Raw genomic sequence first — 24,270 nt, 5'->3', positions numbered from 1 at the left:
AGTTCAAGTAAATGTTTGATCTTAATTTTCTATGACACCAAAAAACGATATTTTTCGATTATATTCAACAACGATAGTGTTGTTCGATTAACATACACGTTTATTCTCGCTCTTTATAGAATATAGAAGTCGCCTTCATATAAAATTAATTTCCTTTCGTGACAAGTCCAGGTGAACTTGGACAAAGAAGTTGGCAGGATAATAAATGATTAAAGGAACGATTGATGTCGTTTAAGTTTCCGTGACCGTTAATGCGTTGACCTTGTCCCCAGTAAGAGGATGACGGCACTCTTGAGATACCCTAACAATTGTTGTAAGAATAGATGGTCTTTGTCATTGTAGTCACCCTCAAAAGGTACTCAAGGCCATGTTGTAATTCAATATGGAGTTGCTTAGGTCAGGAATGCTTATCTTTATATGAATTCACTCTTTAATCCCAGACTGCCGCTTTCGGCACAAGCCACTCTGTGCGCGGATAATCTAGGTTTTTATGTGTACACTTACTTAAACGATTTGTAAATGTATGACATATTTTATCCAAAGTGAGTTTGTGAAGCTTTTCGATACTGTACTATTCATACACCACTCGTCTGTACAACAGACACATGTATATTGAGTCGAGATGATATTGTGTCCATGTCTGGTCTTTGGTTTTGTGTTGTCACTACACATAGGACTCTATTGAAAGATCAACGTCATTCAGCTGTACAGCAGTACAGCGGTTTATGCTTTATGAACCCTACAAAAATGTCACATCCTTAGTTTCAGCCCAAATTAGATACAAGAAGACTTCATTGGACATCACAACGTTGTGATCTGCTGCCATTAAGTTTGTGGCGTTTAATTGGCGCACATTCGCGCAATTGCAATTCTGTTCGTTGAAATTTCACATTTGTGACAAATTGGCATCCGCTGGCGTCTTTAGGCAAAGATCGGAGCCGAATGGCGCCTGTTTGCGAATGTTTGAACATGCACGGCGCAGCCAGATACCGACTCTTATATAGTTTTAAGCACTTCTCTTTGTCGCGTGCAAATGGCAGGCTCAAGCATATCGGTGCATAATCCTCGGCGGAAGGCAGCTAATGGCCTCTTAATGGTCCTAACTCCTTAAGGAAATATCAAAGGCTTTACCGGCAATTTTACTCATTCATATTCTACATAGAAATGATAGGGCAGCCACTTAATCTTCAGCATCTGTTTCTACGCAGGGAGACATACTTAAAGAAGGAGCTCTATACTCCAGAAGGCTTAAACGCTGACAGACACCAAGGCGATCGATTGTTGAAAAGAACACACAACGAAACGATTTTTTTTCTCATCGTGTGGAAAATCATTTATTTCAAGCAATTCAATAATACCGAATGTTTTTTAATGTGCAAGTAGCTAGTGGGTATTTTATTGTATGCTGTGAAGTAGTAAGTTTTTTTTATTACTACTATGGGAAAATAACAAAATTAATTAGACTTATTCACTTGAATGTTCCTTTAAATGATACAATAGCTGTTGAGTATATTGAGTTTTCTATTTTATACATGGTTAGATGAATATTCCAATTTCATCCCGAATTTCTATCATTAGCAAACATAATTACACTATGACTATAGTACATAACATGAAAAAGTCAATCACTGAACATTTGTTGGTTCTGAACCCTACCATTCTTCAAATTTGCAACACAATAATTTGACTTTACTGAGTTGGTCCAAGATGCATTTCCCTATGCATGTAGCTTTATAGGACATGTAAGAGATATCACTTATACCCTCTACAAACATTAGAGTATTTTCCCTATACCATTCTTGGTGCACCCCATCGGGGCCATTACTTCTCTTAAATTGTAGGGGGCACTGCGAAACAGCTTAATATGTGAAGTACATTAATCATAGTTAACACAATACATTTAACATAACATATTTTCCATCACTCGTAGATAATCACTAATGGCTGTAGCAATGGATATTAATATTGCAAACATTGTTTCATTGTGTTTTTGACATTCTGTTATTAGCATGAATCTTACACACAGGAGTGGAGCACGGCTGTTAAGTAACAGACATTAAGTTCATCAACAGTGGTCGGTCAATTATTGCAGAACTGTTGGTCAAAATTGCATAACGTCACGTCCATTGCATACGATATCTTGAGAAACCGACCGCTTGGTATAGTTGCATATTCTAAGTAACCTCCTTTTAAGGAAGGTAAAGTAGTTTTATGGCCAAAAAAGTGGAAATAAATAAATGCTGAAATCTTTATGGTAGTGACATTTACTAACACTGTTTAGCACATTTGCGTAATAACTTCATACTTTGTGCTTTTAAAACCACACAAAAACGAGCCTAAAGATGATTAGTTTCGCGAGGCCACAAAAACTCCAGCGAGATTGCGCAACTAAATCATTTTTTTGCAGAGTTCGGCGAGGTTTCGGCAAATTCTGTTTTTTTCATAATTGACGTGGTTATACATTGTGATAGTGTTGTTTGAACTAATCATGTATAGAAATGACTACTAGTAAATAGATTGACTTTTAAAATCCGATTTTCGGGGATAAAACTGCTTTACCTTCCTTTAATGCTGTATATTCTTGTTCCGGTGGGATTTTTGTAACTGTTGCTGCTGTTGTCACTCGTACATTAACTGTAGTTACCTTCGCCGAGAAGGTTATGCAGAGGGTAGCGTTTGTTTGTCTGTTTGTTTGTCTGTCTGTCTGTAGTGGACCAGAATAACTAAAGAACGCCTTGATAGATTGTTTTGATATTTGGTATGTCGATAGGTCTTGATGAGACCTGAAAACGATGAGATTTTGGGCCCCCTAGCGGCTTCTTACGGTACTGCAGCAGAACTTACCTGTTTTGATATCTCGTGTTCTGGACATGCTATGGAACTGATTTTTGAGTGGTACATAGATCTTTGGACAGAGAGTAAATTGTACGAGTTTGGGCCCCCTAGCGGCTTTTTTGGAACTGCAGGAGCAGGTTTTGCATCTGACTTTGAAAGGGAATAACTCAAGAAGGGTTTGATGGATGGTAATGATTTTTGGTAAGTAGATAGCTTGAGTGATGATGTACATGATTAGATACTTCTTATGCAAATCAGTTTCTAATTTGCATAATTAATGAGGAAAGTTTATACATCCGCCAAATTCCATGATAGGACTCTGAAACATGTGACATATGTACCTGAGGAAGAGAGAAATATTAAATTATATGAACTATGCAAATGAAGACCTGATTTGCATAATTAATGAGAAAATACTATAACAAGATGGCCTTGATGGATGGTCATGATTTTTGGTATGTGGATAGCCTGTGTGATGCTTGGTATGATTGGACGATAATTATGCAAATCAGATTCTAATTTGCATAATTAATGAGGCAACTTTAAAAATCCGGTTTGTTCCATGATATGACTATTCAAATTGTAACTGAGGAAGAGAGGGCTGTTAATAGATAGAAAATATGCAAATGTGGGCCTAATTTGCATTCTTAATGACAACCTTGTATTATTCCACACTGGCAAATGACGACAAATTCATACATTTGATACTTTTTTTGTGGCATCGGGAAGTTATGTGAACATCGTTGAATCAAATTATGTTGATGAGGGCCTCATTTGCATAATTGATGATAAATATTAGCATAACCTTCTTTGTTAAGCTCATAATTTGTTAAGCTCATTCTTTGGACATGTTATATTTTAAGACAATCAACTGGTATGATTCATAATTGATGAGAAACACTCCTAATACGTCAATCATAAAGGTTACAATCATTTGGCGAAGGTATGAGGTCGTGGGACTCTATTTTTGTTATGCTAGGGTCACATTTCCTAACCGGGGCCCGGCCGGGCTGTTTGCGGAAACGAAAAATCAAAGTGTATGTCAATAAATTTGGACAAGCTATGATCTTAAATAATTTTGGGTACGTGTTGTGTTTTTGTTGTCTTTTATATCATACGTTTCGTTCCCAAAGACTGCCCGGCTGGGCCCCGGATTGGAAATGCGCATTCGTACACTATATGATGTGGAACAGCGGCAATACATATTTTGTATCACGGCATATACTGCGGGCACAATCTGATAAAGTGGCCAGCAGTTTACGAGCTGTTTCGGTGCCCGGCAGTCCATGTACAGATTTGCATCTTCGGGGCCCGGCCGGGGCTACACCCCCTACCGGCACCAGTGTAAATGTGACCGTTGTATGGCAGTATCTACCATGTAAAACATTGAAGTATGATTATATGTCCTATGCAGACCTTCACGAAGTGGAGGAACGGTGAACCAGCATTTCCGGACAAAAAGAGGTACACGGTGACGTTTAACGGAGAATGGCACACAGTTGGTGAAAGGGATCGTCACTCTTTCGTGTGTAAGGGACCAAACTTGAACAAAACAACCAAGACTACCATCAACACACTGACGCCTAAAGTAGCACCAAGTAAGATGCTGTGAACAATTGTGTCTCCTAATTATCACAATAACCATGAATGTTCTAGAAAGTATACACAAATCAAATGGTATCGTTTACAACAATACGTAAATATCCGTACTTTTAGAACACAACTACGAGTGAATATTTCAATGAGAATATATGGTGTTGAACGTTATACACCTTTCATTACACTTTCGTGGCCATGTACGTTTATCTTCTTGCATAATATTTACGTTTTTGACACGTACGTTTGAGACCCGGCATTGTGAGCAGTAACACATAGCTACAGTGCAGAGTCAACCAGTCAGAATTGCCCTGATAAAGATGGCAGACGGTTCAAACGTCGGCTCTTGTTAGATATGTGGTTTTGAGTTAAGACCTTTGCTGATCAGCAAGTGGTATTATTACTTCTTCTCATCCAAACACATTTAGCCGAAGCCGACAGTTCCAGTGGAAGCACAGGAAGCCCTACATCGATCAGCGCCAAACAGAATAGGTCTAAGAGAAGTAAAGGCTCATCGAAAAGATCTAAAGCGACTGGTATGTAGCAAATATCAAAGTTTTCTATTGCCAAAGATTTCATGATCTTTCTTCTGTTATGTTGGATATCTATATTATGACACATATGGTACCTTTTGGTAATACCTACTAGCAGCACTCGACAGCAAGTTAAGTTATTCCTTGCTCCCATCTCGAACACATTTAGACCAACCCGGCAGCGCCAGTAAAGATTCAGTAAGCCATGAGTCCAACAGCACTTCCTCAGGTTCTGGGTCCACCAAGAAGAAGAAGAACTCTCAGAGTAGTCAAGAGTCATCGGAAGCAACTACAGCGACTGGTAACAAAATCTAAAGCTTTCTATTGCCAATTATTTCTTCTGTTATCGTGTATATTGATGATATGACACATACGATACCTTTGTGAACGGAATAACTACTAACTGCACTCGACATACACACAGCAAGTAATATGTTTTCTTATTCCCATCCCGAACACATTTAGATCAACCCGGTAGCGCCAGTAAAGAGTCAGGAAGCCATGGGTCCAACAGTACTTCCCCAGGTTCTGGTTCCTCTAAGACGAAAAAGAGCTCATCGGAAGCATCTAAAGCGACTGGTATATAAAAAATCCTAATGACTTTTATTGTCCGAAAGCTCACACGTTCTTCTGCATATTCATCATAGGGCAAATATGATACCTCTATGGTAATAAAGCCAAAGAAGAATATTCTGTGATTCCGGTTACCCGACCGACCTTAGCAAAGCCCTGCCCACTCTAGCCTTTTGTGGTCGGCCGTCGGTATGGCAAGGGACATAGAATTTTATATCTGATATCTGAGTGATCATGTTTGCATTTCAAGTGAGGGCTTTGAATAGTTGATATAAGAATGTGTAGTAAACATTGTACTTCTTTGTTCAGTTTATCAAAGTTGAATAAATTTGTGCTTGTAAATTGAATATCCATACCATTGTAATATGATTTTGAAAGTACCGGACGGAGTGTCTAATGCATTCCAGTTGTACATGCTAAAATTTGATTGTTCGTCCAACTTCTATACAAAGAAACAGATATTTTTTTCCTTGGCATAACTTTTAGCACCACTCGACAGCAAGTGATGTAATCTATTGTTCCGGTCCCTAACATATTTAGCCCAACAGTCCGGAAGCCATGGATCCAACAGCACTTCGGCAGATTCTGGTTCCAAGTCCCAGAAAAGCGTTAAAAGTACTCAAAGCTCATCGGAAGCTTCAACATCCACTGGTATATGTAGCGTTTTGTGTATATGCAGTGAATGTATTAGTTTTCTTTGCTAGTGCGTGAGCATTCATAGATATATACGATATAAGATGCTCGTTGTGAAATAGTAAATGTACTGTGGAGCAGTACTTGTCAACAGCATGTAATATAATTTCGTGTACCAATCTCAGCCCAGCCCTAAAAGGGACAGTATAAAAGAAATCCGCAGGTCCTGGGTTCGTAGCATACCGCATGCAATGTTACCTTAGGCTAGCTAGTTGATGGTGCTTTCGTATGCACGGATAGCCATGCATTGGGCCACCTAAGTGCAACCTTTCTAGAAGCTAAACCTGTACAGGTTTGGTTGCTAACAGTTTGATATACTAAACACTGCAAACAGGTAGGGCTGCTAGTGGTTTGGGCTGCTAACGATAGGGCTTCTAATGGTTGACGCAATATACACGAGGGCTTAATCTTCGTGATCATGCTTGACTTTGGGATTTCGCTCCGTCAATCAAAACAATAACGATAGCTCTACAATAATTGTTTTGTTTTGTTTTATTTTCAAACACACCTAGGTCTCTGTCACAGCAATGGTACTTGGGCTAAGTTTCAAGATGCGACGTATTGCCCGTCTGGAGATACGAAGATGTCATGGACAGAGGCCGACCAATTCTGTCGAGATTTGTCGGCACACCTTGTGAGCATACTGTCCAAGGACGAACAGGACTTTCTCTACGGTGAGAAAAACTATCATCTGGAATATAGTAGAATCTATATATGTCTTAGAATATCGACGTTTTTAGAATATGTAACATTGACTTTTAGGTCGAATGAAGTTCAACATCCAGGTAACAAGATAGGCCAAATAACAGTTACTCGTTACAGGCAACTGAATAAAGTGTTTGAAACAGTCCGACGTTTCAGACAGCATCCGCTGTCTTTTGTATTTGACTAAAAGGAGGAGGTGGAGAACCAGGTTTAAAACTCTGAATTGATATGTTAACGAAGTGAAGACAATTTTAGGATGGTTCAAAAGAGTAACTGTCATTTGAAGCATTGACTTTAAAGAAGCCTGTACATGTGTCACTTGAATACACCACGCTGTCAAAATGAGTCTCAAACTTAGGTGCTTTGCAGCGCGTAGTTTCCTTCATTGATGCTGATGCCCGTACAGATTTGATCCGGCCCCCGTGCGGCAGCAGTCAGTCAGGAAGTCAGACAGCCGACAGCAACTCTGAAGGGTCGGGTTCTGTCAACAAACGGTCTGCCAGTAACGGCCAATGCTCCGCGACTGCGTCAGTAATAAGTATGTATGAACGTTTGATTCTAAGCAATCATATTCGAACATTCCAAGATTTTCTTTTAACTTGCAATTGTCTTAACAGCATTTAGTTAAATGGTTTCGATATTTTTTATTCAATAAGGATATTGAGTAGTGTCACTCTCTCTGTATGTATACTTAGTAATTGAAAACCATTACTATAGGCATATTTTTATATATTTCAGATGAAAAGTTCACAACAGGCATATCATGTCCCGGGGACCAATCATCGTGTTCCTGGAGTGACGGATCACCAATGGTGAGCTGACCTGATAATTCTATTATCCTTTCTGACATTATCGTGCGACCAATGTATCATAGGTGTACTTTCTTTTGAAGTTTTACATTGATACCTTAAATTGTTTGAAGATTTGGCCTGTAACCTTCACCACCTAGGAACAGAGGAATTATTTCTTGCAGCAATCATCTGCTTGACTGACCACTGAATTTCCGTGATAATGTAATTGATCTTTATGGAAATACATTGTGCCTTTAGTGATTATGGCTCAGACAATAAGACGTTCTCGGGGTCCATCCAATAACAATTCAGGTCAATGAAATCCAATAAATAGATATGAAATGCTTTTTTATTGAGCTCAAAAACATAAGTACAGCAGGGACAAAGAGGTGACGCATTCCAGTTAACAAAACTTATTTTAACGCCAGTACAAATTGCAAAGGCAGAAATAAATGTAAAGGCCAAATACAAGATTTCTATGGTGCTAACAGAAGTTAACCAATGTACAGAAAGATGGGAACTTTTACAAGCGCATGTCTGGGCCCAATCAAAGGACACATTACAAGAGACAAACTAACTACAGGCAAAACAAGTTTGAAAAGCTATTTGCTTCTAATTACTTGCTTCTGATTTTAGTACTACGAGAACTGGGACAAGAACGAACCGCGTCCATCCGGAAATAGACGATGCGGAATTCTCAGTAAGGAGAATTGGGGGACTTCCAGTTGTAGCGCACACAGGCGGTTCTTCTGCAAGAGACAACCCGACTGCATCACGATGCCAACCCCTTGTCACGAGCACGCGTCGTACGACAAACGTGCTAATGGTTTATGCTTCTGTACCTGTAACCAAGGTTACTCAGGGGATGGTGTGAGTTGTCAAGGTTCGTAAAATGCTTCTAAAGCCTCACCGAGCTTTGCAGCCATACATTTTCAATTGCAATCTGCATAAATCATGTCGCTTTTAATCCCTTCATTACTGCAATCCAATAACGTACCGCATTGGAGCAGCAGTGTTTGTACTTTCCTCGGTGGCCCGTTTTCAGGTAATGTAGATTAGTTATTAAATGATGGTAATTTTTGTATCCTTTTATGCTACTTTCAACTATACCTATCGGTGTCTATTTGCTTCCTATGGCTTGACATACTGAAATAGTTATACTCTATACTAATCTGCTATAAAACATGCTGTACGTACTTCCTAGCGGCACAAATCTTATCGATACTAAGAACAAAATAAATCCTATTGAGCAAAGAAAAAAGATATGACAAAACATCACCCTTGTGGTTGATAGAGCCATTGTACACATCGGAGGAGTCATGATTAAGGATGTGTATGATGGTTCTGTGCAATTACTGGGATCAAAAGTTACAATAACCATTGTCCTGAATAAACCTTAAAAATCCGAAATGTACACACAACTTTGAAAAATGTATTCTAAAACTAAGCTAAGTCAAAACAGACGGGGTTTACCATTAGGCAGTAAATATATATATTTTTATGATATTCTGTTCTGTGTTGATTTTTTATAAATATTTGGCATCTTTTGAGCAAGAGTTATGAATGTGCAAGAAAAACGTTAATATGACTTTTGGATTCTTTTGAACTTTCTCACCAGATATTGATGAGTGTGAGGAAGAGACAGATGACTGTGATCCCAACGCAAGCTGCACAAACACGGACGGATCTTTCACCTGTACCTGTAACACTGGGTACGACGGTGATGGCACGACATGCACAGGTGCGTCTGAACAAAGTCGTTTTCTAAAATGTCTAGACGTTAGAGTTTCTTCTAATGATTGTAAATGCCTATTCTTATCCTATACTACACACTCTTGTACTAGGTAGATTAGCCTAATGGAACTGTAGTTATGTACCAGTAGATACAATACTTTTTACCATGAACAATTGTTGTGCAATAAAGGTATTATTATTCTTCTAAAATGTTTGAAATAAGAAGTTCATTTTCAAATATGTTGCTCATGTTAGTAAGTTCTGACTGATGATATGACATAGTCAACATGACCAGACCGTCATCTTTAAAAAACATGGGCCTGAAGATGGCATTCAAAGAGCATTTGAGATATCTATCACTCTTTTTCAGATATCAACGAGTGCACGTCAGATACACACAACTGTCATGAAAACGCAGACTGCACCAACACCAAGGGATCCTTCAGCTGTGCCTGTAACATCGGATATGAAGGGACCGGGGAGACTTGCTCAGGTACATTTAAATGAATGGCTGGTAGCAATACCAATAGGAGGTGTTGCCACAGTGTGTGTTTTTCTTTTCTTTTCCAACTTCATTCATGTGTCAATGAAAAATATCACTGCCTTACCTATTTCTATACGATAATATTGTTATATATCATCGAAAGAACACTAAACACACAAAAATAAAGAGACAACTTTGACATTCTCTTTCTTCAGATGTCAACGAATGTCAGGTCGGCTCACATGACTGTGACGCTAACGCCGCCTGCACCAACTCGCCCGGTTCATTCACCTGTGCATGCAACACTGGATACCGAGGGGACGGCAACACCTGTTCGGGTATATACATTGCAAAACATTACTAAAAACTACAATACAATGCTAAACTTTCTTCCAACACTAAGGTATTCACGAATCGAATTTTCGACGACCACTGTGGTCGAAAATTCGATCCATGAATACCTTAGTATTGGAAGAAAGTTTAGCATTGTATTATGATTACTACCAACATAGATGAGCTTACATTATATTACTAAAAACTATCGCTGGTGCTTTTTGATCTTGACAACCACTCAGTAAAAATCATTTTTTCTTGATCAACCTAATCGCTAGCCATTAGTCGAAGTAAACTAACAATTTCCTAAGACTACCACCCAATGAAACGCCGAGTGAGCTAAACAATAGCATGAATACATATCTTCCTCCTTGTAAGAAACTGAAGCTTACAGTCACCTTTATATTTTCAGATATAAACGAATGCGCCGAAAATACCGATAACTGTCATCCCGAGGCCTCTTGTACCAACAATCGAGGGTCCTACAGTTGTGCCTGTAACACCGGGTACTCTGGAGACGGCGTGGTTTGTTCAGGTACTTCTAGATATTTCAATTGATTGATTGATAATTATCAAATGGTTTCTCAAACGGTGTGCATGCCCAGTTTGCTCGACTATAAATCGACATTGGGCACACATGAAATTAATGATAATGGGATGGAATTCTGAAGAAAATATGCCATGGTCCTTCGTGTATCTTTCTATTATACGTTTAATAATAGTATGTGGTGACACCAGTACGCCAATGCCAACAGAAGGAATTCTAACAACGAGATACATGTATATCTGACCTAACGTTTAATCAACCATGTCCTCTTGACTTTGTCTGGTTTTTGTTTTTCTAACATTTTTCTTCACTTCATTTACATATCCAGTCATACTTTTTAGTTACGTACCTGTTGGGATGCATATCTTACTCAGTCACTAGCCAAAAGTGGTGGAAGCTATATCTGAAACGTCTGACCGTTTCCAAAATCTAGTTGCTTGTTATCTTATTACCTGGATGTCTAATCTTCATCGACGTACATGTAATGTAATCAAATTATTTCAGATATCGACGAGTGTACTGATGAAACAGATGCGTGTGATTCCAACGCCATCTGCGAGAACACTGTCGGCTCATATAAGTGTAACTGCAAGACTGGATTTTCAGGCACTGGTCGGATTTGTACGGGTAAGTTACAGTCTGTAAACCCCGGTTCTAGTTTTACTGGATGCAATCATCCATACTTTGTAGATTATTAATTATAAATTATATGTTAAAAATGTATGATAATATAGATATTGCAAACGTTTAAGCTTAAAATATTTGACGATAAAAGAACCTTACACAGGTACAATTAAACCGCGACCAAGTGACGTTACAACAAAAGAAAATAACTTTTAAAGTGTACATGTAATCATGTTTTAGCCGTAATGTTTCCTGTGGTAACGTACCCTAATCTTTGAGTAAATCTACCGATGACAAGGCATTATCAAAAGGGCCACAAGAGTCTATCAAAAACTAGTTGGCCCTTTGCATGCCGCATTATCACCGATAGATCTGCTTCGAGATTTTAACACAATTACTCGGCAGATGTCCACGAGTGCGACGCTGGCCAGGACAATTGTCACGAACACGCCACCTGTTACAACAACATCGGGTCATTTTCCTGCGTATGTGACGACGGCTACTCCGGGGACGGAGTCTCTTGCACAGGTAAACATCATCCATATACCTACCGTTAGAAATTATTTCTAAACAGTGCATATATTGACGTCTTAGTTCATTTATTGCTTCTTAGCTATAACGTCTTTTTCATCGTAATATATATGATTTGCCTGTAGATCCGTGGCTCATGTCTTTATCAATTACGGCAATGAAAGATTAAACTCCTTGATCTTGGTGCTATTTCTGTGTTTCCTGCTTTAAAACAGCAAGTGTGGCATTTTCATTTGCCCACCATAAGAGGTGGCAGATATACACGTCATGGGCCATGCTACAGCAAATAGAATTGGTTTACACTTAGCATCATGGTTTTTAACGATCCTTTTATGAGCATAAGAGAGATACAGTGATTTTTGTTTACGTTGTCCATATATGTACTAGGGGTCTTAGCTCATAAAGGTATTTATTGTATAGATATTTGATGTCCTTCACAAATCAATATATGAAGTGATACACATAGATATGCATATGTTTACAGATAATGACGAGTGTACCTTAGGCACCCATAACTGCCACGAAGATGGAACCTGCATCAACACGGACGGCTCTTTTACCTGTGTCTGTAACGTGGGCTATACGGGAAATGGGGTCTACTGCACGGGTAAGCACATATACACAGCGAAAAACAAAACAAACATAGCATACTATTATAGAAAATACATGATTGTGAAAACTAAAGCAAAAATAGACCATAAACAATTCATCCCGTGAATTAGTAGACCCTTTCATGGAATCTCGGTCAACCTTGATTTATAAGTAGTTCTACGAACTCTGACCTGCCACTTCCTACAGCTGACCATTTGGGCTATCTTCTATTACTTTTGACCTAACTTTCTGTTGTGTGGACAAAAAGGACCCTTAAAAACACACACCAAGTAACTGCAAAACCTTCTGTTAACGGATGCAAAAATAGAAGAAACGCTTCTAAAACCTAACGTTCTTATGCTCAGAATTGCTTAATTTGATAATCCTAAATATCTAATTTGAATCGCAGATATATGAACATGTCGTGACTTACACGGATGAGTTTCATTTCCTTCATCCGTGTGTGTCTGTTTGATTACCAATGCAACTGTTACCTTTTCTAGATGTCCAGGAATGCTTGTTGAACCTGCATAATTGTGACGAACACGCAACATGTATCAACATCGACGGGGGTGTTCAATGCGTATGCAACGACGGGTGGTCAGGCAATGGTCAGGAATGCTCAGGTAATGTCAAATCTTGAGATTCATAATCTTCCCATATCAACTGTCTGTTATTACTACCTTTTCACACTGCTTAATTCTCAAGAACTCAACATTCTTAAGTCAAGGATTTGATTTCTGTCTGTTTTTCATTTTCATAAATGACAATTGACTTAATATAACAATATTGAACCGCAGACATAAACGAGTGTGCCCTGGGCACAGACAACTGCGACACAGAGGCCACCTGCACCAATGAACCCGGGTCATTCTCCTGTACTTGTAATGAGGGATTCACCGGAAATGGCGTCACATGTAGAGGTATGTTATCAGTATGTCTTACACCATTTAGTAGAAAGTAGCTAGCGCCCGCACGACCACTCCGGTCAAGGGAACGGTAAGCGGTAAGTATTAAAGGTACAAAACGTGTCGCTAGCGAATAGAAAATAAAAATATATGGATACTATATGATTAGAAGATCAAACATTTAATAGATCATTAAACAGTAGCGTGCTAAGTCCTGTGGTTAAGCCGGCGTCACAGTTCATGCGAGCCTCGGCCGAATTTGCAGATCGCCCGAAGTTCTTCGAATTTTAAATTCACCCGAGCGTCGACCGTATTTTTCGCTAAAACCTGCCCCTAAAACCTGGATGGGGCTCGGGCGACGTCCGGCGAACACTATTATCTATAGATTTCCCATGAGATAGTACAATGTCTTTGACACGGGCGAAGTCAGAATCGACCAACCTGGTAAAAAGCCAATATTTGGATCAACTTTGATTTCTGAGTTGGGGGAAATATATTGGGCATGAGTAGAGAGGGTGGGCATACTGAAAATAATAACATTAACAAGAATTTAGGTATAGACCAACTCAAATGGTACCACAGGAGCCACAAAATCAACAAACCCGTCTACTTAACGTAAATGCTATGATTTCCACCAAACAGAAATCGGCCGAAGCTCGGGCGAACGCCGTCCGAGCTTCTGCCGGCCGTTGATAAGCTTATCGACGCCCTGTCGACGCCTTTCCGTGCTCCGGCAGAAAAACGGTGTTTTATTTTTGACATTTGTGATAAATTTGTACTAAAAACTAGTCATTTTTGGGAAAACTTGCCGGGTTTTGGGGGTGACACCTATCATAACAAGGATATTGTCCTCGGTGTCCACATTTCGTTTAAAATCTATTATTTTCAATGAAGATTCAACTTTGCAATTAGATTTAATTGAATTGAATTTCATTAGACAAGTTTGCCAGCATTCTTTGACAGGTTGATACAGCATTCTTTATCATCTTATGTTATAAACCAAACTATCTTTACGTTTAATGTAAAAACAAGAAGGAGTTCTGCCGGAGCCCGATCAAGCTCCCATCGACACCAACACGACGCTAGCCCGAAGCACGTCTTACGTGTCATAAGTCGGGCGAAACACCGACGACGGTGGTCAGATTATATTGTACGAAGCCCGAGCGAGGCTCGCACGAGGCCGAAGAGTTCTGGCGACCTCCGACTGACAAAAAATCGGGTCTAAAATAGTCGGATTGCCGCCCGACTATTGACCGAGGGTTGGCGGTTGCTCGGGCGAGCTACGGGCAACCATGTTGATGAGCTCTCCGAGCTCAAAAATCGCCGCTAAGGCCTCGCTGAATTTAAACACAGCTTCCCGTGACATGCGCACATGCGAACGTCGGCTGAGCTCCGAAAAATCGCTCGAAGCCCGCGTTATCAACAGGGAGTCGGCCATACTTCGGCGCCGAAAATACCCATTTTGGGCTCGCCGACACGTCGGTGGAGCTTAAATTTTGATTTGTGACGGGGGCTTTAGCGAATGTAATGTGCCTCTGGACCAAGAGATTGGGAGTTAGAAACCTCGCTGTTGTCATTCACCGACAAGCACGCTACTGGAAAGGGCCACATTCCTTAAGCCCCCGTCACAAATAAGAAATTCAGCTCGGCCGACGTGTTGACGAGCTTCAAATGTGCATTTTCGGCCGAAGTACAGCCGACGTCCTGTCGATTACGCGGGCTTCGGGCGATTTTTAGATATAAAAGTTTATCCAAATATTGGCCTTTTACCAGGTTAGTCGATACTGACTTCGTCCATGTCCAAGAGATTGTACCATCTCATGGGGTGTTTTTAGCTTTTAGTGTTCGATGGACGTCGCCCAAGATTTTCATTGGAAAGTACGGTCGATGCTCGGGCGATTTTGAAATTCGGCGAGCTTCGGGCGATCTACAAAGTCGGCCGACGCTCGCATGAATTGTGACGCCGACTTTAGGACAGGACGTTACGCCATTGTCCACTTCCTATTGTACTTGTCGAAACGAGCGAAGGAAATCTCGTGCAATAAACGATAAACATGTAAATACTACACATAGCGTATTGAGTGATATAAGCTGGTTCACTATCACTATTCACTGATGCATTTGATCTTATTACAGATATTGATGAGTGTGGATCTAACACCGACAACTGCCACGACAATGCGACCTGTCACAATACGGTTGGATCGTTCCACTGTACCTGTGATGACGGGTTCAGGGGGGATGGAGTCTCCTGTTCAGGTAGGATCATCATTTACATTCATTTGAAGTACAGCCTGTATACCCATCGGAGTAATGAGGCTGTTGCAGTGCCTTTTAACGTTTTCGAGACACTCCATTTTACGTCCCTTCAAAAATATGAATGCAGCTGCAGACAGGATGGCCATACCCAGATTCAAACCGGGGTCTACCAGCTAAAACTCATTGAAACCTAGAGCATATTTAAATGTGAGGCTGCTACCAATTTAGCTACAATTAGTCGATCCTCCACAAAACATATTGCATCAGCATGTGTAAACCATAACAACGACTTTTAGGCTTGCTTTGGATGGCAATGCATGTAGTTTTTTTAAATAATTTTGCATAAAATTTATTCTTCTAAGACCTAAACAGTCATGTGCCAAAAATGTTTTGGATACTTCATTTAAATTACAACAGAATATGCATATCGGATGCTGCATAGTTCATATCGTTTTGAGCAGCAGCTCATTTGAATGCTCTTTTATTCTGTGGTAAAAGCTATCTATATGTTTTAGAACATTCCCTTCTGGATGTCGTGAACACGTGAGATTAGACACGTGGACATTACAGGGTAGGGTTTGTAAGACTGCTGACTTATTGATTAGCCAGAGGATGCATGTGGTCATACCGGCTACATAGATACAGACTGCATCTCGCATTCCATTGAGAATGTTGGGCAGGTGTATTTCTATCAACCATTGACTCTCAGGACGCAGTGTAATCAACCACTGCCATATCGGATAGAAAGAACTGTTGCGCCTTCTAAACGATTTCACGCTTGCCTCCATTACCTTACATATTCAAACTGGCTTACATATCTTATGTGTGCCAATTGGTTGTGTGACTAATAGGCTAATTTGTGTACTTTTTATGGTTTTCAGATATCAATGAGTGCTCGGAACAAAGTGATGATTGTGACATCAACGCCAGCTGCACCAACACCATCGGATCGTTCACCTGTTCCTGTAACGAGGGGTATAGAGGGAGTGGCGAGGCCTGTTCAGGTATGCTTATTCTCTTCTTCCTATTGCTTCCATCAGCACATCTCTAGTTAAAGGTGGAGATAGATAGCAAATCGATAAAAGGCATATTGTACAACAACATCATCATCACAATCAGTCGACGTGTTTAGGCACGGTCAGGGCCCTTACGGGGTGACACCCCCTTTCGTACGCCAGATCTCTCGCCCGGACGAATCACGAACTCCAGATTTGGACCATCGCACACCGAGGAATGCCCCTTTTCTTTTTTTAAAGGTGTGGTTGGTCCTTAAGCGTTCTTTACAGCAATTTATGAATTCAAATTTGTTTTCAGATATTGATGAATGTGACGAAGGCAGCGATGCCTGCCATGATGACGCAACCTGCACCAACAGTGCTGGCTCCTATTCCTGTGCGTGTAACACCGGGTACTCCGGGGACGGCAGGACTTGCACAGGTAAACATTTGCCATGAAGATATACCGGGTACTATTAGTATGCTGTGTAAGGACAATCTCACATCATCACATTACGAATCATTCCTTTATTCTGCGTAACAGCCAACACAGAAAATAAGAGTTGATCTATTCTATTATAATTTTAGTTCACAGCACCACCTTAGTACGATGCACCATAAAAGTACAACGACCAGAGGAAAAAAGACAGAATTAATCCTCATCTTTTTAAAATAGTTTCTATGGTCTAGAGAAATGAAATCGTATTTGTAATAGTTGAAAAGTCAATTAATTTCATCGTTTACATCAGATATCAACGAGTGCACGTCGGGTACACACAACTGTGATGACAACGCAGGATGTACCAACACCAAGGGATCCTACAGCTGCGCCTGTGACACTGGATACCGAGGGGACGGGGTGACTTGCTCAGGTACGTTCTTTTAATAGACTAATAGTCCATCCATTAGACAAGTAGATATTACTGTCACAAAAAATCTTACTCCTTTAATATATCTATTAGCAATCGAATAGTTATACTATTTTAGTTGTATTTTTAAACGAATACATTCTTGTCTTGTTCTTTAGATATCAATGAGTGTGACGTAGGAACCGATACCTGCCATGGTGACGCAACCTGCACCAACAGTGCTGGCTCCTATTCCTGTGCGTGTAACACCGGGTACTCTGGGGACGGCAGGACTTGCACAGGTAAACATTTATCACGAAAATATAAGGTGCCGTTAGCATTCGACCAATAAAAACTAGCACAGAAATGGAGACTTGATTTTCTATATTTTCGTCTATCATGTTGGGTTTGTATATTATTTGGCGCACATTGCAAATAAGAATAAAATCTCAAGTATTCTAGAAGAAAAGCTCCATATCTTACAATAGATGGAAAAATTGTTTTTTTTTTTTAAATATTTCATTCTTTCAGATATCAATGAGTGCGCGTCAGGTACACACACCTGTGATGACAACGCAGGATGTACCAACACCAAGGGATCCTACAGCTGCGCCTGTAACATCGGATATGCAGGGGACGGGGAGACTTGCTCAGGTAGTTAATAACGCTTTGATTTTAAGCAACCAGGGCCTTGCTGTCCCGGCTTATGGGCCACCTTACACTAATAGAGCAATCAAACAAACAAGGAGATGCTTTCTTAAACTGTCAGTATTCTGTTATTGTTAGAATAGGTTTGTTTGTTTGTAAAGCGCAGTTTTGATCCTATTCAGACCGGGCTATTTGGTCATCCTAGGACGGGGGAGGCGTTTGAGGCCTGCCCCCTGTATCTCCTAAACTACTTATCGTATAGCCGCCAATTTTTTAAGAGGATGATGTACATGCACACTATGTGTGATACGTCATAATGATGTAGTATGACGTAATTATGACATCATTTACATAGTTTTATTGGCTGCAACCGTATGAATAGGGTATGCCCATAAAACTCGACGGTATGCACCAGAATTTCAACAAAAAGGTGACTGACAGAATATCAATGTCTGCTAAGACGTTTGTCGTCCATAGCAACATCAACGACGTCAAACTAACGTCATAAAATTACGTCGTATATTTTTAATCTATTCGGCGTAGTAGTATTCGCCATTTTGAATTTTCACAATTTTTTTTTTTACTTGGTTTACAGATATTCATGAATGTGAGGTAGGAACCGATAATTGCCATGCCGATGCAACCTGCACCAACACTGTTGGCTCATTTTCCTGTGAGTGCAACACCGGGTACTCCGGGGACGGCACGACTTGCACAGGTAAACATTTATCTCAAAAATCTAAGGCACCATTAGGTTTCTATGTCAGTATTGGTAAGTTGACAGAATCACCTTACGAAGCATTACAAAAGTGCACAACAACTTGCACTGAACAATTTAGTAAATCCCCGATATTTCTGTACAGTTATAAGAATCTATAATACTGGATGGAAACCACGAACATGACAATCAAATCCAAAGTATTCAAGAATCATATTCTTTCAACGGATAGAAATATTTTATTTCTTAACATTTTCCATCAGACATCAACGAGTGCACGTCAGGTACAGACACCTGTGATGACAACGCAGGATGTACCAACACCAAGGGATCCTACAGCTGCGCCTGTAACACTGGATACCGAGGGGACGGGGAGACTTGCTCAGGTACATTTAACGACATTCTGACAGTTACGTCTTAGACTTGAGCAGTAATCTGTTTTATTTGTTCTAGAATTTGTATATTATTGGTTTTGCATAGATAAAGACAAATGTTTTGGCTGCCATATCGACAACTTGATACGTCTCTGGTGAAATGTGAATACACAAATCTATAGAGAGCTAGGCAGATATGGTGGTCTTAAATAATCTACGAATTCATCTGTTCCTCAGATATTGATGAGTGTGACGAAGGGAGCGATGACTGCCATGATGACGCAACCTGCACCAACACTGTTGGCTCCTATTCATGTGCGTGTAACACCGGGTACTCCGGGGACGGCACGACTTGCACAGGTAAACATTTGTCGTAACGATATAAGGTACCGTTAGTATACTGTATAATGACAAGCTCACATCATCACATTACGAATCATTCCTTTATTCTTTGTAACAGCAAACACAGAAATTAAGACCTGATAATATCTACTATCATAATGTTAGCTCAGGAGCATCACCTTAATTGATAGGATGAATCACAAAAGTGCAACAACCAGGAAAGAAAGACAGAATTGATAGTCATTTTTTTAACAACAGCTTCTAGGCTCTAGAGAAATGGAAATCGATATCGTATCGTGCAGTAATAAAAAGTCAATTGATTTCATCGTTTACATCAGATATCAACGAGTGCGCGTCTGGTACACACAACTGTGATGACAACGCAGGATGCACCAACACAAAGGGATCCTACAGCTGCGCCTGTAACATCGGATATGAAGGGAACGGGGTGACTTGCTCCGGTATGTTCTTTCAATAGACTAATAGTCCATCCATCAGACAAGTAGATGTTACTGTCACAAAAAATCTTATTCCCTATATCTATTAGCAATCTAATACTTATACCATTTCTAGTGTACTTTCAAACGAATACAAGCTTGTCTTGTTCTTTAGATATTGATGAGTGTGACGTAGGAACCGATACCTGCCATGGTGACGCAACCTGCACCAACAGTGCTGGCTCCTATTCCTGTGCGTGTAACACCGGGTACTCCGGGGACGGCGAGACTTGCACAGGTAAAAATTTATCACGAAAATATAAGGTGCCGTTAGCATTCTAACTTGGTGATGACACATTCACAGAACTCACCCAACGGTGCATTGGAAAAGTGTAATAACTAGCACAGAAATAGAAACTTGATTTTCTATCATTTCATCTATCATGTTGGATTTGTATATTATTTGGCGCATATTGCAAATAAGAATAAAATCTAAAGTATTCTAGAAAAGAAGCTCCATATCATACAATAGATGGACAAATGATTTTTTTGGGGAATATTTTTTTCCTTCAGATATCAACGAGTGCACGTCAGGTACACACACCTGTGATGCCAACGCAGGATGTACCAACACCAAGGGATCCTACAGCTGCGCCTGTAACATCGGATATGAAGGGGACGGGGTGGCTTGCTCAGGTAGCTAACAATGCTTTGATTTAAGCAACCAGGGCCTTGCTGGCCCGACGTATGGGCCACCAATATAGCCATCAAACAAACAAGGAGATGCTTTCTTAAAATGTTTGGTAAACTGTTATTGTTAGAATAGGTTTTTTGTGTTTGTTTGTTTGTTTATTTGTTTTGTTTGTAAAGTGCAGTCTAACCCTATTCAGACCGGGTTCTTTTTGTCACCCTAGGACGGGGGTGGCTTTTCGGGCCGCCCCTTCCGCCCCCTGTATCTCCTAAACTACTTATCGTATGGCTGCCAATTTTTATAAGAGGATGATGTATCAGTAAACTATATGTCATACGAAAAGTTCGGTGTCGTAATGATTTAATATGACGTATTTTGACGTCAGTTACATTATAAGTTTAATTGGCTGCAACCGTATAAATAGGGTATTCCCGGTGAACTCAACTGTATGCGCCAGAATTTTAAGAAAAAAGGTGACTGACAGAATATTAAAGTCTGCTAAGACTTTTGTTGTCAATAGCAACAGCAACGACGTCAATCTACGTCATAAAATTACGTCATATATTTTTAAGCTATTCGCCATCTTGAATTTTCACAACTATAATTTTTTTTCACTTGGTTTATAGATATTCATGAATGTGAGGTAGGAACCGATAACTGCCATGCCGACGCAACCTGCACCAACACTGTTGGCTCCTTTTCCTGTGAGTGTTACACCGGGTACTCCGGGGACGGCACGACTTGCACAGGTAATCATTTGTCTCGAAAATCTAAGGTGCCATTAGCTTTCTATGTTAGTATTGGTAAGTTAAGAGAATCACATTACGAAGCATTACAAAAGCGCACAACAACTTGTACAGAACAAATATCAAGTCTCCGATATTTCTGTACATTTTAAAGAGTTTATAATACCGGAAAGACACCACCAACATTACAATCGAATCCAAAGTATTCTAGAATCATATTCTTTTAAAGGATCTATTTACATTTTTCCATCAGACATCAACGAGTGCGTGTCAGGTACACACACCTGTGATAACAACGCAGGATGTACCAACACAAAGGGATCCTACAGCTGCGCCTGTAACACTGGATACCGCGGGGACGGGGAGACTTGCTCAGGTACATTTAACGACATTCTGACTGTTACGTCTTAAGCTAGAGCAGTGATGTGTGTTATTTTGTCCTCAAAATATATATATTTTTGGTTTTGCATAGGCAGCTTAATTGGCTGCCTCATCGACAACTTGGTACGTCTGTAGTAAATGTGGATAGGCAAATCTATAGATAGCTAGGCAGATATGGTGGTCTACAATAATCTATGAATTCATTTGTTCCTCAGATATTGATGAGTGTGACGAAGGAAGCGATGCCTGCCATGGTGACGCAACCTGCACCAACAGTGCTGGCTCCTATTCATGTGCGTGTAACACCGGGTACTCCGGGGACGGCAAGACTTGCACAGGTACAGTTTTGTTAGTAGATATAAAGCACCTTTTGTTTTCTCCGTCGGTAATTCCATCGACGGATGTATAAAAGGGACACGTAATTGTCATTCATATGTGCGTGTAACAACGGATACCGTAGCTTTATGGACAGAGTAAATTGCTCAGGTAAATTTAATGACGGACAGTCTGTTAAATGGGGAGAGAGATACTGTGAATGAGTGTATGTGTGTGTGTGTGTGTGTGTGTGTGTGTGTATGTGTGTGTGTGTATGTGTGTGTGTGTGTGTGTGTGTGTGTGTGTGTAATAATTGTGGCGTAATATTTGTCACATCCATATACATTGTATATTTTACAGACATAATTGTGTTACTGTTAGAATGATCATGTTGAAAATAGGCCAACTCGTGTTAATTTTGGCAGATGTCAACGAATGCACGGATGATGCCGATAACTGCCATCCCGACGCCACCTGTACCAACAACAAGGGGTCCTTCAGCTGTGCTTGTAACATCGGGTACTCAGGAGACGGCGTGGCTTGCACAGGTTCTTCCAAATATTATATGTCGGCGCTGATAAATCTAAATTGGCACAAAGTTGTAGAACCGCGTAGCATAGATACACTATTGCATGATTAAATCTATCAGCAGAGACCAACGTAAAAACAAAAGTTTTGTAACGTCTATAGTGTAGATAGTACAGTTGCAAATCTATAAATTCCCTTTTTGTTTTTTGTTCCTCAGATATTGATGAATGTGACAGAAGGACCGATGACTGCCATGGTGACGCAACCTGCACCAACAGTGCTGGCTCCTATTCCTGTGCGTGTAACACCGGGTACTCTGGGGACGGCAAGACTTGCACAGGTACAGTTTTGTTAGTAGATATAAAGCACCTTTTGTTTTCTCCGTCGGTAATTCCATCGACGGATGCATGGATGGGACATGTATGTGTCATTTATATGTATGTGTAACAACGGATACCGTAGCTTTAGGGACAGAGTGACTTGCGCAGGTACATTTAATGACGGACACTCCTTTAAATGGAGAGAGAGATACTGTGAATGAGTGTATGTGTGTGTGTGTGTAGTTTGTGGCGTAATATTTGTCCTATCCATATACATCATATATCTTACAATAATAATTGTGTTAGAGTGATAATAACGCATTTTCGTTAGAAACAAATCGCTGGCCGTGACTGACAGTTTCATGTTAATTTTTGCAGATATAAACGAATGCGCCGAGGATACCGATAACTGTCATCCCGACGCCACCTGTACCAACAATCGAGGGTCCTTCAGCTGTGCTTGTAACATCGGGTACTCAGGAGATGGCGTGGCTTGCTCAGGTACTTGAATATATCATATCTCAGTGATGCATAAATGCAGATGTATAAAGATCTTTAAGCTGTAGAGCCTCCTAGCATTGCATTGTAAAATATAGCAGCAGACCAAGGCCAACCTGATAATGAAATGAACTTATCTGTGTTTTAAAAATTTTACCTTTGATAAAGCCTTAACTTTGTATATAATGATATCGTTTTTATGCGAGCTAATGTGTAAATACCTACCCAATTCAGACTAAAGTCTGCCATGTGGTATTATCAATAAAGTTTCAAAGTTTCAAAGTTTCAAAGTTTCAAAGTTTCAAAGTTTCAAAGTTTCAAAGTATCAAAGTTTCAAAGTATCAAAGTTTCAAAGAACTTAAGATTGTGACGTCAATAGTTTAGCAAGCTATTGCAGTTTTTGAACACAAATACGTGATACATTTGCCATGTGTAAAAACCGCCGGCGCAACGCAAACAAAGACTGTAATTTGTACTTTAAAGAACATGCAGGTAATAAATCACAGTATGGATGTAGAACCAATGCCAAACCAGAAAAGTAGAAATTTTGGTACTTGCTAAATGCACTAAGCTCGGTGGGGAAAAATGTGCAGAAAAGGTGCCCGTTCATTCATCCATTCCTTTCCTTTCCTTTCCTAAACTATCTCTGAGGTTGTTCAAAGTGACACAGTTAAAAACCAAGTGCCCGACTA

At 40.1% G+C, this 24,270-nt stretch overlaps 1 protein-coding gene across 1 annotated transcript in view; it reads left to right on the top strand.

Annotated features, from left to right (window-relative positions):
• Nucleotides 1-24,270, top strand: part of LOC136426928 (fibrillin-2-like) — a 29,859-nt gene that overhangs the window by 2,419 nt on the left and 3,170 nt on the right. Inside the window, exons 4-39 of the mRNA XM_066415647.1 lie at nucleotides 4,250-4,433; nucleotides 4,860-4,967; nucleotides 5,134-5,265; nucleotides 5,430-5,543; nucleotides 6,078-6,188; nucleotides 6,743-6,904; nucleotides 7,342-7,473; nucleotides 7,674-7,747; nucleotides 8,363-8,609; nucleotides 9,345-9,467; nucleotides 9,831-9,953; nucleotides 10,160-10,282; nucleotides 10,690-10,812; nucleotides 11,329-11,451; nucleotides 11,854-11,976; nucleotides 12,464-12,586; nucleotides 13,074-13,196; nucleotides 13,371-13,493; nucleotides 15,615-15,737; nucleotides 16,619-16,741; nucleotides 17,052-17,174; nucleotides 17,482-17,604; nucleotides 17,760-17,882; nucleotides 18,112-18,234; nucleotides 18,824-18,946; nucleotides 19,210-19,332; nucleotides 19,558-19,680; nucleotides 20,001-20,123; nucleotides 20,275-20,397; nucleotides 20,673-20,795; nucleotides 21,417-21,539; nucleotides 21,790-21,912; nucleotides 22,133-22,255; nucleotides 22,658-22,780; nucleotides 22,978-23,100; nucleotides 23,459-23,581. Of these exons, the coding sequence (XP_066271744.1) occupies nucleotides 4,250-4,433; nucleotides 4,860-4,967; nucleotides 5,134-5,265; nucleotides 5,430-5,543; nucleotides 6,078-6,188; nucleotides 6,743-6,904; nucleotides 7,342-7,473; nucleotides 7,674-7,747; nucleotides 8,363-8,609; nucleotides 9,345-9,467; nucleotides 9,831-9,953; nucleotides 10,160-10,282; nucleotides 10,690-10,812; nucleotides 11,329-11,451; nucleotides 11,854-11,976; nucleotides 12,464-12,586; nucleotides 13,074-13,196; nucleotides 13,371-13,493; nucleotides 15,615-15,737; nucleotides 16,619-16,741; nucleotides 17,052-17,174; nucleotides 17,482-17,604; nucleotides 17,760-17,882; nucleotides 18,112-18,234; nucleotides 18,824-18,946; nucleotides 19,210-19,332; nucleotides 19,558-19,680; nucleotides 20,001-20,123; nucleotides 20,275-20,397; nucleotides 20,673-20,795; nucleotides 21,417-21,539; nucleotides 21,790-21,912; nucleotides 22,133-22,255; nucleotides 22,658-22,780; nucleotides 22,978-23,100; nucleotides 23,459-23,581 (4,585 nt within the window). The remainder of the gene's footprint in view (nucleotides 1-4,249; nucleotides 4,434-4,859; nucleotides 4,968-5,133; nucleotides 5,266-5,429; nucleotides 5,544-6,077; nucleotides 6,189-6,742; nucleotides 6,905-7,341; nucleotides 7,474-7,673; nucleotides 7,748-8,362; nucleotides 8,610-9,344; nucleotides 9,468-9,830; nucleotides 9,954-10,159; nucleotides 10,283-10,689; nucleotides 10,813-11,328; nucleotides 11,452-11,853; nucleotides 11,977-12,463; nucleotides 12,587-13,073; nucleotides 13,197-13,370; nucleotides 13,494-15,614; nucleotides 15,738-16,618; nucleotides 16,742-17,051; nucleotides 17,175-17,481; nucleotides 17,605-17,759; nucleotides 17,883-18,111; nucleotides 18,235-18,823; nucleotides 18,947-19,209; nucleotides 19,333-19,557; nucleotides 19,681-20,000; nucleotides 20,124-20,274; nucleotides 20,398-20,672; nucleotides 20,796-21,416; nucleotides 21,540-21,789; nucleotides 21,913-22,132; nucleotides 22,256-22,657; nucleotides 22,781-22,977; nucleotides 23,101-23,458; nucleotides 23,582-24,270) is intronic.

This window comes from Branchiostoma lanceolatum, chromosome 2, assembly GCF_035083965.1.
Source record: "Branchiostoma lanceolatum isolate klBraLanc5 chromosome 2, klBraLanc5.hap2, whole genome shotgun sequence".
NCBI classification, from domain to species: Eukaryota; Metazoa; Chordata; class Leptocardii; order Amphioxiformes; family Branchiostomatidae; genus Branchiostoma; species Branchiostoma lanceolatum.
The sequence above is the reverse complement of the archived record's forward strand: the minus strand, read 5'-3'. Positions and strand labels throughout refer to the sequence as shown.